Here is a 14,816-nt window from a genome sequence, read left to right on the forward strand (position 1 = left end):
AGGTTTGGCCATAGTAGAGCATTTCATAAGTGCTCTTTTATGCATCATCTCTCCTCTCTTTCACAGTGAAACTCTTAGAAACAGCTTATCTATACATCCCCTCCACTTCCTCTCATCTTTTCACTCACTTAGAAGATTCATACAGTGTGCACTCCAGCCTCATCACTAAACTGAAATGGCTCCTTCCATTGTTACCAGGTATCTCTTTATTGCTAAATCTATTGGCCTTTTCTCACTGCTCATCTTTCTTAATCTCTTTGCAGTATTTGACATTGTTGACCACCATCTCTGTCCTAGATACTGTTGCTGCTCTGAAACCCACCTGACTGTCAGTCTTCCTTTGTTGGATCATCATCCATATGTCTCCCTCTAATTGTGGATGTACTCCATGGTTCTGTCTCAAGCCATCTTCTGATTTCCTTTTATACCCTCCCTGTTGGTGACCTCATCAACTCCCCTGGATTCAATTAGCATTTCTACAGATGACTCCCAAATATAGAAATCCAGTTCTAGTCTCTCATGTGAACTCTAGTCCCACATCAACTGCCTTTTGCACATTTTGAATTGGATGTTCTGTAGGCATCTCAAACTAAATAAGAACAAAATTCATTATTCTTAGGGCAGCTTTGTGGCACAGAGGATAGAGCACTGGCCCTGGATTCAGGAGGACCTGAGTTCAGATTTGGCCTCAGACACATAACACTCACTAGCTGTGTGACTGTGGGCAAGTCACTTAACCTCAATTGCCTCACCCCCCCCAAAAAAAATTCATTATTCTTTGCACGAAACCCATCCTTCTTTCATTGCTTCTTATTCCTGTAGAGGTTACCATTATCCTTATAGTTACCCAGGTTCACAATCTTGAAGTAATCTTTGGCTCTTCACTGTCCCTCACGCCACATATCCAGTTAGTCGTTGTATCTTGTGCATTCTACCTTTGCAACGTCTCTTGAATATGTTACCTTCTCTCACTCCATATGACCCACCCTTGTTCAGATCTTTATCACTTTTTACCTGGGCCATTGAAGTGTCCTCCTAATTAGTCTCCCTGCTTTAAATCTCTCCCCTCTCCAATCCATACTCCACACCACTACCAAAGCAAGTGACTAAAGCACAGATATAATTTAGTTACAACTTTGCTCAGTAAACTCAAGAGATCTCCCCATTATCTTTGGGGTAAAATACAAACTCCACTCTTGGTCAATGGAAGGCTTTCACATCCTAGCTTCAGCCTACCTTTCTAGGCTTACCACACATCACTCCCGTTCATGCACTCCACAATCTGGACAAACTAGCTTTCTTGCTTTTCTTTACACACTTCCCATAGAAAGACGTCCCAGCCCTTACCTCAATGCTTAACACAGTCTGTACCCTATGCCTGGAATGCATTCCCTCTTCACCTTCACCTTTTAGAACCACTTAATAGAAGTCAGCTTAAATGTCATCTCCTTGATGAGGCTTTTCCTGATCTTCCTTTTAGTTGCTAGTATCTCACCACCAAAATTACCTCGTATTTTCTTTATATCTACTTTGTATCTGTATGTATATATATTGTTTTCTCTGATAGAATGTAAACTAGAGTACAGAATCTGTTTCATTTTTCTTTGTATCCACAGCATGTAACACTACCTCACACATAGTAGACACTTACTAAAAATTCCTGTTGATTGACTGATAGCCCAGACAAGGGAGGTGATAGTTAACTTGTAAACTCTCCTGATCATATCTTATCTTGGGTACTGTATTCTGGGTGCCACATTTGATAAAGGATATCAGCAAACTCCAGCATATCCAGACCCCACTGAATGCTTTCAAACAGAGGCAACATTTCCACTTGTCAGTGATGTTGTCAAAGGGACTCTTAGGTACAGGCTAGACAATATAGTGTCCCTTCCAACTTTCTTATTCTGTGAGTCTATGAAATAAGTTTTTAATTCAACATTTTATTATTGTCATTTTATTTTATATCGTAGTAATAGAAATTTTTCAGTGAATAACATTTTCAAAGTACCATTGATGTCATTTTCTATCTCTTTATCATTCTCTTGCCGAATCAGATGCAGAAACACAGTATAGATATCAACCATTGTGTGTAGATCTGTAATATTTGTTCATTGTACATCATTATCTATCAAATATTCAAAATGCATTTTAATATATTTTTCTTTAATGTTACAATTTTTGTTGTTATTGTTTCTTTTTGTTAAAGATGCAGGCTTAGAAGTGAAAGTGAAAGATCCACCAAAAGGAATGATCCCACCTGGAACTCAGTTGATCAGACCGAAGGCTGAACCTCAGCCAAATAAGGTTAGAATAGAGTTAAATAAGAATCAGAATGACTTCATAGCTATTATAAAAGAAAATGCTTCTTTTAAAATAATAGCTGCAGGACATAAATTACAAATACCTAGTCTTTAGTAACTCTGTCCTAATTTACAGATATTAGGACTTTTTGTTATTATTTAATGTAATTCAGCAAACATTTCTTAAACCTCTGTTCTTTCCAGAGTACTTTGCTAGCTATTGGGAGAAAGGTTTAGATACCAAGTAATCTCTGTCCACATAGAGCTTACAATCTAAAAGGGAGATAAAATAGGTGAATACCAGATAACTATAATATGAAATTATGCATAAGTGTCTTAGGCAGGTACTCAACTCATGAGTTGAGTTTTATAGAATAGGTTACAACCTATTCATGTTTGTTGGCTGTGTGAAGGGGGAGGTTATACCTTCTGGGTCTAGGAAGCATCGTGATAAAGGCAAGAAACACACTGGGTGTATCAATGACAGACTAATCCAGTTTGCCTGGAAAGTAAAGAGAATGGTTACGACTGTAAAAAAGAAAGTAGTGCCAAAATTTGGAGGCCTCAGTGGCAAGCCAAGGGGTTTGTACTTGTACAAGAAAGCAGTTAGGAACCAAGGAGATCTCTGAGCAAAGGAACAATACTACCAAATTTTGTTAAGTGCTAAGCCTTCCAGCATAGTCTAAAGTAGTTTCTACTCTGTTTCTCTATTTCTTATTTGAAGGTTAAGTAATACCCAATAGAATATCGTACCATATTTGTATCATTATAAAACTGACAAATTTCAAGAAGTATGTTTTCAAGGAAACGTATGAGTTTCCTTATATCTCCATGTTAGATATAGAAAAACTGTATCTGTTTGCTTATATTTAAGGAGCCATATCAGCTATATGGTCTAGCCTCTACTAACATAAAGAAGTAAGGTATAAATTTTTTCTTCCTTTATTATGTGTATTTAAAGCTGAAAATAAAATGATAAATTATAACAAACTTTGTGTGAATCGTTTTCCAATCTTATTGGTGTAGTAGAGTATATTCTAATATTTTCAAAAAGTACTTTTTTATGATTCCAAAGCAAACCAGAAACTAGGTGTGGATTACAATGAGAAACCAGCAACAAATGTTTTTGAGATATTTTCTCCACAATGGAGCATTTTCAACGTCCATTGAGTTTGTTTCTTCTTACTTGCAACAGCTCTGTTATAAGTTCTTCCTCCCTTACTATCTTTGCTTCTCTTAGGTTCGAAAATTTGTGGCCAAGGACAGTGCAGGGCTTCGTATCCGTAGCCACCCTTCCCTTCAGAGTGAACAGATAGGCATAGTAAAAGTCAATGGAACCATCACTTTTATTGACGAGGTAATTTATAAGGAAATTTTTGGATGTGAATTTGGATTTCAACTTTAATTGCTCATAATTTCCGTAAAAAAAGTTCTCTTATTTTTCTATTTGAGTAATAGAGTTAAAGCTATTGTAAATAAAAATTTAGGGACTTTGGGAGGGTAATATTTGTTTATCCAGTCTCACAAATGTAATTTTTCTTTATCATTATGAAAATATCTGAGACTATATTTAGATGAAATAATTGGCATAAATTTAAAATGTGAAATCATTAAAAAGGTGTGCCGTTTTTCTTCAGTCTTTGAAATGTTGCATTTCTTCCAAGTCATGCTTTATTTTATTCCAAGGTTATTTTATTAATTCCATACAACATTTTTTAGCAAAACAATGAGACACTTGCTTATAAACATCTTTGGGAAAAGACCTGATTCCTCATTCTAAAATGACCTATCATCTTAATGCTTTTACTAGCTGGTAGAAATTATTTTCATAACTCCATTGTAAAATTATCATCATGCTTGGGCATCCTTTGTTGCTTCTTCCCCAACCCCACCATGGCCATGAATTCTTACAGTCTTTTTTTTTTCCATTAGCTAGTTGCTTAATTTCCATGTCTGTCATTGTCTGCCTGCTTTCCAGTCTTTTTTAAGTCCTTGCTACTCTCATTGCAGTTACAGGAGGGCATGGCTCGTTTTTGTTGCTTGTTTCCCATAGATCCACAATGATGATGGTGTGTGGCTGAGACTGAATGATGAGACAATAAAGAAGTATGTGCCTAACATGAATGGTTACACTGAAGCCTGGTGCCTCTCTTTTAACCAGCATCTTGGCAAGAGCCTTCTGGTCCCTGTTGACGTAAGTAAAAGGTGCCTTTGAAAAATATTAGAGGTACACTCTGTCCCCATTACAGGCTTTCTTTAATTAAGGCTACGATTTTACAGTTCTGAGGTAAATCACAACTTAACTTGATAACTAATAACTTTTAAGATGCTTGAATTCTTGAGAGCTTCTCCCTAAGGATGATGAAATGTAGAAAGTTTAAGATCATTTAAACTTCATATCACTTATCTGTAGGGAAAAAAGAAAAGGAAAAATCAGAACCATTAAATTCTGCAGTAGGAGGTAGAAAAACTGATTAAATATTTGTTTTTTCTTTTTCATTTGTACCATTATTTGAACTGAACTTCAAATTAAAATTTATAAAAGCAAATTATTTATACTTCCTAGAGAAGTTTTCTCACTAAATCGCATTTTTATTTTTTATGTTGGTGGTTTGTAATTCATCTTTGTGTTTTGTGTAAATTTGTATCATTGTCTTACAATGAATTACCTTGCTACTGTAGGAAGTAAGAACACAAGACTGGCTTTAGTTTTAGGCAGTGATACATTTTTTTTTTACCTAAATCCTAGATCCTTGGAATAATTTAAATAGCCTTTGGTAAAATCACCTTCCCTGGATACCTGGGTACCTGAATACCAGGATACTTGGATACCACACTTGTGGCCTTTGTATAAATTCAGTGAAAACCATTTCAGTTCAGTGAAAAACTGAGGGACATTAATATGGTTACTACTTATGTATGAAAACCAGCACAAACTTTTCTTGATCTACACGTTAATATATAGTTTAAGAAAGTGAATCTATGCTAAACAAAGCCATTTTAAGTGGGCATTTAGATAAGATTCAGATTAATCCTTTTTTCTACTTACCATTTGTACAATATTCATAGTAACATATAGAACTAAAATACATTAGGTTTTTAAGTTTGACTACTGAGTTATAGGGTTTCTAATGTGGTTTGTATGGACTATGCTAAAAAAATTATATTAAAAGTTAGTGGTGAGATTCTTAATAGGAATCTAATACTAGAATTAGAATTGATATGGAAAACAATTAAGAAATAAGAAAATTTACACTAATAAATCATCTCTTTTTATCACTCTCTGATGTATGCCCACACTTTAAAATTGAAAAAGAAAGGAAAACTAGGAACTGTGGAAATAGAGGGCAGAGCGGTTGAGGGTAATACCAGGTTATTGTGGTGAAAATTTGATTTCAAAATTTGAAACCTGCTTCACTGTGGCAGAGGCACAGAATATTAAAATTTGGATGTGTGATTATTTTTTTAAAAACCCATTGTAGACATTTTTTAAAGATGTTAGCCAGTTTTAACTTTTTTTTTTCCGTTATCCTTAGAACTTTGGATAAGATGATTATTGCTGATTTATTGGAAAAATTCTAATGACAACTAGAATCTAAATGACAGGGTTTTGAGTATTAATAGTAAAATGAATATTGGTTTTAATAGCAAATAAACATTGTTTCCTAGCTGCCTTTAAATTAAGGACAAAACTTACAAAATCTCTGTGGAAAAAAAAAAACACATTTGCTAATGTGGACAGTAATTTGAAAATTACAAAAGCAGGATAGTGTATTTAGTAGGGGACTGGCCTGGGAGGCAAGATGGTCTAGGTTCAAGGCCTGCCACTGACCATAGGCATTTCACTTAACCTCAGTGCTGTGGCATATCTAGATTATCATTTACACAGGAAGGGCCCTTGCATAAGCACAAGAAGCGTCCATAGTGGGTTATTTCCTTCTGACATTGAAGAAGTATAAAATTTTCTGAAGGGCCATTTATCACTTTTGAAATCAGAAGTTTTGAATTTAGTGAGAAGAAAATAAGCAAGACTATAATTAGCTTGATTAATCTACTGGAAAAGGCATGACATACTGCATTCCAAAACCAAATACCCCATAAATAATTTTTGGATTAACTGTTTTGTAAATTCATACATACATATGTGTGTGTGTGTAGATATATATATATATGCTTAGTATTTCTTCCTCCATTTCCGTGTATAACTGAGAATTTACAGTATTTGGGTTCTTTTCCTTGATACTGTCATTAAAGTCTTTTCTGAATATAATAGAATCCCTTCTTAAAAGGCACCATAGTAATCATACTTTGCTAATCAAGTTGCAGTAAATTATATTAAAATAAAAATTCTGATTGTGTGTTTTCCTAAATTCTTAACAATGAATCTATTTAATGATAGTAATGTGGGAGAAAGGGTAGTAGTTTAGGATTCTCCAAACAAACCTAAATTCTGATCCTTTACTTGTAGGATTAAGTAATCAATAAATTTATCTGGGGCCTTTTTTCCTCATCTGTTAAATAGCAATAGCTAGCATTTGTATGGCACTTTGAGGTTTGCAAAGTATTTTACATGTGTTATTTTATTTGCTCCTCATAACAGACCCTTTGAGTTATGTACTCTTATTGTCTCCACTTTGCAGAAGGGGTAACTGTGGCTAAATAAGGTTAAGTGATTTGACCAGGATCACACAGCAAGTAAATATCAGAAGCAGGATTTGAACTTGGATTCTCCTTACTCTAACTCTAGTACTACATCTGTTATGCCACCTGGTTGCTTGGATTAATAGTCACTAAAGTACCATCCAGTCCTGAAATTTCATGATGATGTATTTTGGTTCAGTGTTTGTCCTTCTTGTTTTAACTGTGTATGCCAGGTTTCCATTGTATGTAAAAAAGAAAGGGGAAAAAAAAAGAGTGGGCAGATTAACAGCTGTGAGTATGGTCAGAATGGAGGAAGGGTGAAAAATGATCCTGTGAAGGAAGTGCATAGAATAAAGGGCAAGGACCCAGCCAGATGCAGAGTGGAGGAGTTTGGAACAGGAATTAAGTCAGTAGTTGAGTATCATGGAGAGAGTGCACCTGATCTATTAGACAGAAGCCAAGTTTCCTAGGTTTGATATCTCAGTTAATTCTACCTGTCATGAAATTCCTTTATTACATATATTTCTGTGTACTCTTTAGGCCCCATTCTCCCACTTTGCTAATTTCACAGTGCTTGCCCCGTATTAAGTGCTTAACAAATACTTTTTGACTGATTTAATCTGTACCATTTTTAATAGATTGTTAGTAGATATATTAGCAGTTTACATTTAGAAAAAAATTAAAGAAAAATTGCAATTCAGTAAAATAGTTTTTTTTCAAATTTAAACTACATATACACATACACATATAACTAACAGTACTATATTTTTAGAATGAAATAAACATGCCTTGTCATCCTTACCAGATCATTAACTCCTTTCATTGTTGAGAGGAATGTGTGTTACATACCCTTTCATAGCACCCAGCCCAGTGCTTTACACATAGCTAGAACTAAATATATGTGTTGAATTAATAAGTTAGTTACTCTTCTGATTTCAGAATTGACTCTATCCAGTTCGTTCAATGAGAGATTCAGTTAATATTTTTAAAATACAAAACCAAACTGGTAAATCTATCATACACTTAATTATCACTATATACAAATATTTGAGCAACCATACTCCGAAACCTCTTTCTTCCCAGAATTGAAAGGACAAGAATGATATACACAAACATGCATGTGTGTGCACATGGAAAAGTTGTATAATATAATATAATATAACAGTGACTAAAAATAAATATCTGCAGACTTGTTGGTTGCTTGATTGCCATGAGATATTAAATTCAGCACGTATCTACTATGTGCAAAGCACTATGCGAAGTAGTGGTTTCATATGGATTAACCAAGGAAGACATTGTTTGAAAAGATTGATTTTTCACCTAAATATAGGTTTGTGGAAGGTGGTGTGTGGGTGGTTAGCTATTTCAGGCATTATAGGTAGCTTGAAGAAGAGAGTAAATTGTATACAGAGCATGTATCAGAGCACTGTGTATTTGCCTAACTAGGACTCAGTGGCTGGGTTATAGGTTTATTGGGAAATCAGTATAATAATGTAGGGGATTAGAAAGAAATAGAATGTCCAAAGAAGTCTACAAGGAAGCAGTAGAATACCTTGAAACCTATTTTCAGAAGTTTGACTTCTTTCTCAAAAATGAAGTCATTAAACAGTGTGCATACATACTTGTGTTTTGGAGAAGATTAAGATATACAGTAGAAGATAACAATATTTCACCACTGTAAATTACAGTTTTTAAATCACTTTCACATTCACACTTACATCTCACCACATCCTTAGGAAGTAGTTAGGGCAAGAATGAATAATCCCTTAATTGTCCAAAGTCACATAGCTAGGGAAAGGCGAGGTCAAAACAGTTTGGGCTTTCCATTTCTAATTTGTTTTCTTTCCACTGAACCATACTCCTCAGTGTAGGAAACAAGAAAAATTATCAATAGAATTGTACTATTATACATTCTAGTAATTTCTACATTGTCATAAGTCCTACAGCAACAAATTGGATTTTTTATTATCTCTGTGTATTTGGAGTAAATGGTTTCTTAGCACTTTGGGCCTGCATAAAAGGCAAATTCTATGACTTACTCTATGTTTTGGTACTCTAAGAAATGTGGGAGTTAAGTCAGACAGCTAGCATTTATTAAGACCCACAACGTGCCAGGCAGTGTGCTTAACAATGAGGAAAGGTTTGTGTTCTCCTTGTACTTTGCTTTATAAGGGGCCCTCTTCCAAGAGTGATTATAACAGGTCTGATAATTACAGTGACAAAGTAGTTGGCACAAAATCAGTTACGGTTTAGGAGAGAACTGGTTTATTCAGATACCTAGTAATACCTGGCAATTGCTGCCTTTAAAAAAAAATGATTGCATTAAAAGCATGAACAAATAAGAGGAAATATAAACACGGCTTTTAAAATATCCCATATATACTTTATCACTCAAAATATCACTTAAAAGGCATTTTTCCTTCTTCAGTACTCCAAGCTATTTGTAATTTTACCACCACACACCCTGGTGAACCTTGTTAAGCAGGTCCTCAAATAACAGACATATAGTCCGCTTTTCCAGCCTGGTATAACTTGCAAGTGATTATGCTTCCATAGAGCAGTTTAAGTTTTAAAAACTTTGGATCACTTCCAAAGCACACAAGGGTGGATAAAATTTTAAGGGAGGAACTTATTTAACATGTGATTTGGATTTGTAGGGGCCTTATGAGATCATTTGTCCCAACTTCCTCTTACATGTAAAGAAACTGAGGCCCAGAGAGGCTAAATTGATTTTTCCCAAGGTCACACAGGTAGTAAGTAGAAAAGTCAGCATTCAAATCCATGTCTTTCAGCCCTTTTTTCACTGTACCACATTTCTATATATCCTTTAAGGACTGAGATTAAGATGTAGCTTAAAACGTTTAAGTATTCTATGGATTGTGAATATATATTGTATTTGATTATCTTTATAGTTCTGTGGTTATGTAGCTCTTTGGGAATATTCTTAATAAATGTAAAATTTGGCACATTGTTGTGCCTTTATTTCTGTAGTCAAACACTAAAATAAAATTTCTCTGGCCTTCCTTTTTTCATTGGTTTGTTTGGCTTAGTTTTACCTTGAGCAAGGAGTAGTTTAGTCTGTAGATTAATGAATTGTTATGTAGTGATAATATCATTGGATGTTATTTCTAATGTACTTTTGGTTCATTTTATTTGTTTGTCAGGGATTTTTGTCCTATTACAACAGGTTTTCAAGGAGAACTATGTCATTGTATGGAGTATGTGTAATGCTGTTGCCAATCAATTTAATCAGTTGCATAGCATTAAAAAACAATTTGCGAATGTGTTATACTAAGAATTCAGGGTTGTTTTTTTTAAAGGTCAAAACTTTGCATTAATATTCCATATCCCTAAAACCAAGGCTTTCTTTTATTAAACATTCAAGAATACTGTAATCTGTTATTTTTAAACTCTAGGTCCTTAACACTTGGCTTCTTTCATTACTTTATAAAATGTCTTTCAGTTTGGAAACTGCTTTTTTCCAATAATTTTCATTTGGTAAATGCATATAGAATAGATATACCTATCAATTTTATTACAAAGGTTAAAATAATTTTCATATTAGCAAAATTCATTTTTGCTTACTTTTTTTTACCTTTTAAATTAACAGTTTTGACACCGAGTTTATAATCACAAATGTATAATGTTGTATTATCTTAAACTGTTATTTGTACATTTTGTACAACATAAAAAGGATGAGTTTGTAAAAATAAGGTAAAAGAGAGGTACAAGCTTTATATGTTAATGTAACACTATCATCACATTGCTTTTTTCCTGCTAACTCCATCTGCACTGCTTTTTACAAATAGTTTTTAACAATAACGAAAAAAAAGTATTGCTTGCAAGAGAACTGCTGGAAATTGTTTTGTGCATGAAATGCCTGAATAACTGTTATATGTTGGGAGTAAAAGCATAGGCCAAGAAACAAATATGCATTGTACCAGTTATTAATATGTTATGATTATTATCACACATAATAAGGACAAAAATGAAGTTAACCAGTATAGACTTAAAGTTTTTTTAAGTATTATTTCAGATGACTTTGCATTGCACAATTTTTCCTCTTTTCTCTAGCTAAAATGGCATCCATTTACCACTTATTTAATTATGTATTGGTGCCATTTTATATGCCCTGTGTCTTTAAAGAGTGCATTCCAAAATTTTTTTTAATTTTCTAGCTTATTTGCATCTTCTGTTTCTCATTACGTGTTAGTTGTAAATGACTTAAATGATTTTAACTGATTTGGAATTTGAGTTGTCATTACTGGTTGAAACTTTGGGTGAAAATGGTTTAAAGATGGATTTTTTTTCATATTTTGTATGTTACATCTTTTTGCTAAAAAAACTTCATTTCCTATTTAAACTGTGAAGTTATATACACTTGCTTTTTATGGGGAAAAAATATGTGTGTTTCCGGGCAAATTCATACAGAGTTCAAGTATGGTCCAGATATAAAAAATATTTTAAAAGTTAATTAATCTAGATTAATTTTATGAAACTGTTGCTTTTTTTTTAAAAAAAAAGCATGAAGTTGTTGAAAGTAAATAATTTTAAGGAGGCTTCAACACTTGGTCTATTTTCTACCCTTCGAGGTAGGCTTATCCTTCAAGAAAAAAAGGAACTGCCTATTTTTCTTGGAGTTTTATTGATTAATTTGGTGATGACTTTCTGTAAAACCTTTAAAAAATCACTTGTAATTATTTTTCTATTTTGGGGAAAAGGGGTGTGACTCAGTTTTTACTTTATTTGCCTTTGACTTTTTTCTCACTTTTTTCCCATCTTTACAATTAAATAATGTCCCAAAATCCCCATTTGCTACATTCTGTTGTTATCCATAATAATGGTTATATTATTATTTATACTATCTACAAATTACTCAAATTGGTTTTATTTTGTTTTTACAAAATAACAGACTTTTCTGTCATAAAACAAATCTGGCTTGCACTAGAAAAGATGCTTCTTCTGTAAAGAAATTTGAATATGTTCTTCATGCACTAAATGACTTAAGCTATATAGTAATGTCTGGCTCTTAATTTCTGTAAATGGCATGGCACACTACATCTATAGAGAGCTTTTGACATAATATTTTATTTAACAAATACTCTTCATTGATTGTTGGACTCAGGTGTCTTCATTTAGAGACAAAGCACTTCCCCTTTAGTAAAATACTCTTTGTGTATGAGTGCTAGCATGGAGAAAATGTTGTACTATGTCTAGCATCTTCTGGAGATGATATCCTGTTCCCTTTCTTTGTTGATATGTCTTTCTTAAACTTTATTGCTCAGAATATCTTTAATGCTAGCCAAGGAGTCAGGGATTTGGACGTTTTTTCATGGACTTCTAAAGCTTTTTTTCCCCAGGTGAGTTAACTGTCAGGTGCAGTCATGCTTTATCTCCAGCTTTAAGCATGTATAACTTACATTACAATCTAGTTTTTGAAGCTTGTACTTAATATTTTGATAGAAAATACATTTTAATATAAAAACCACAGTTAAGAAAAATAGTTTGCATTTTCTTTAAACTTTTATGCTCTACCTTTGCAAAAGAATGTAATAATTCAAATTTTATTTTATATTTTATGAAGTTGTATAACTTCAGTAGTTTTAGCCAAGTTTTGAATGTTCAGGAATTGATTACATGATTGGTAGCTCTCAGATATGTATGTCTCCTCCACCTCCTTGTATTGATTGTCATTTTGATCATTTTCATTGCTCATTTGCTCTTCCACTTGAATACCAGGTCAGGAAAAAAAAAGAGAAACTCAGATTTAGGTTTTGCCCTGTTAAGCAGAACGCTTTCTTTGGCCTTCTTGAGAATACAAGTACATCATAAAATGTATAATCAAAACACTTTTCTCCGATCTTGAATAGTAGAAAACATACACAGAAATTGGTTTCTTCACCTAATAAATATTAAAAATAATATTTTGATAAATGTCTGGAAATGGGTTTTTTTGGTATACATTTTGCAATTTCCATTTTAAATACTTTGTACTATAGACTTTCCCTTCCCCTACTAACCCAAAATGTACATTGGCTAGACCATTATAACTGATTCAGAAATAGTTTTTATTTAACATCAGAAAATTTTTTTTGGTTTTTTGTTTTTTATCACATCCATCTTAAATATACATGTATTTACTTTTCCTTTCATGTGCCTTTACAGATTTGCAAAATTCTTGACATATGTTATCTCATTTTATCCTTTCAATAATCCTTTTGAGGTAGGCACTATTATGAACCCTGTTTTACAGATGAGGGAATAGAAGCTTAAGAGAAGTGAAGTATCTTGCTCTGGGTCAAATAGCTAATAAGCTTCTCAGGCAGGATTCAGCATAAAATAATAGGAAACAAAGAAAACTAGTTTGAATCTTCGGTATATTTTTGAATTTACTACAATGGATTTTTATATAAATGCCCATTTGAAAATATTTACCAGTAAATATTATTTGTGTGGTAGTGCTACTTAGATGTCTAAATGTGTGGATGTGTTGTATTTTGTATCTTACATTGGTATTGTGTTATAGTGGATAGAGAGCTAACCTTTGGAGTTCAAAAGACTTGGGGTTCAAATCCTTCCTCTGATATATACTGGTTGTGTGATTCCGGATAAGCTACTTAACCTTTTAGTGCACTCATGAAACTCTAAGAGTCTAAATGGTGAAAAAGGTGCCAGTCTGCATCAGTAAAGGAATTTCCTTATTAGAAATTACAGGACCTGCCCACACTGATGAAATCACAGATCTGGTCTTTAAAAATGCACACACAAACAATATGAACTAAGGCAAATGTTGTAAATATGTACTTCCATGTAACTTATATCTTCTAATTTAGCCTATGTAGCACTTTTGAGGAATATAAAAAAGAAAATGGTGTATAAATATGGTATAGTGAGTACAGTAAATACAAATTTATAAATTAAAATTTTACAGTATATATTTTCCCTATTTTAATACAGTTGGCATTTAGAACCTTAATTAGCTTTACGAAATACTTTTTCAGGCTATAATATATTTCAGACCTCATCTGAGTGACTCAAATATCTAAACTCAACAAAAATTCCCAAATCCACAGATTGCATTAAATGAAGAGAGCTTTCACTATATAATAATTAGCATGTAGCCACTTTATTTTTTTTAATCACGCATAAAGCATAGGTTGACTTTTCCTTTCAATGTATCTTTTTTTTGCTGACAAAGCCATAATTTACTGTGCAGCAAAAGATTGTAAGATTACACTAGTGTACAGAAGACCTGTCATATTGATCTCTGTGTTACTCTGTAACACTTTACAGATAATGCAGTAAGAGTGAAAAATATTAAGCTAATGCAATTTGGGTATCAGAGGGGTGTAAATGTCGAACCTACATGTTGGTGTGGCAGAAATGGTCAAATCTGGACTGAAAATCTATAGCAGTTTTCTTGCTCATAAAAAATGGGCATGGAATCATAATGCTAATGCTAATGATAGCTGGCATTCTGAAGTATACAAAGCACTCCACATGTTATCTCAATTGATGTTTATAGCCACCCTTATGAAGGGTGAAATAGATTCTGTTTCTTATCCACATTGGCTAATGAAGAGATTGAAGCAGGAAAAGGTAAAGTGCCTTGCCTAGAGGCACATACCAGTAAATGTTAGAAGCAGAATTTGTACTCAGGTCTTTTGACCCCAGGACTAGCTCTCCATCTGCTCTGCCACCTATCAGTCTTCTAGCAGACTAACTGAAAAACATTATTCAAAAGTCAGCAGAAAACTTTGAGTCTGGGCCTCAGATTCCTTGGTTCCTTTTGGAACAATAGCATAAACAGTTACTTTCTTATGTACAATATGTTTTTTGTTTTCTTTCGAAAGAAAAAAGAATCCTTGTACC

At 33.4% G+C, this 14,816-nt stretch overlaps 1 protein-coding gene across 2 annotated transcripts in view; it reads left to right on the forward strand.

Annotated features, from left to right (window-relative positions):
* The window catches only part of MYCBP2 (MYC binding protein 2, E3 ubiquitin protein ligase), a 269,948-nt gene that overhangs the window by 170,353 nt on the left and 84,779 nt on the right, over nt 1–14,816 (forward strand). For both annotated transcript variants that reach the window (XM_027844542.1, XM_027844541.1), the window contains 4 exons: nt 2,210–2,307; nt 3,544–3,660; nt 4,357–4,497; nt 12,230–12,304. In XM_027844542.1, the coding sequence (XP_027700343.1) occupies nt 2,210–2,307; nt 3,544–3,660; nt 4,357–4,497; nt 12,230–12,304 (431 nt within the window). The remainder of the gene's footprint in view (nt 1–2,209; nt 2,308–3,543; nt 3,661–4,356; nt 4,498–12,229; nt 12,305–14,816) is intronic.

Source organism: Vombatus ursinus, unplaced genomic scaffold (assembly GCF_900497805.2).
Source record: "Vombatus ursinus unplaced genomic scaffold, bare-nosed wombat genome assembly UNPS02014942.1, whole genome shotgun sequence".
NCBI classification, from domain to species: domain Eukaryota; kingdom Metazoa; phylum Chordata; class Mammalia; order Diprotodontia; family Vombatidae; genus Vombatus; species Vombatus ursinus.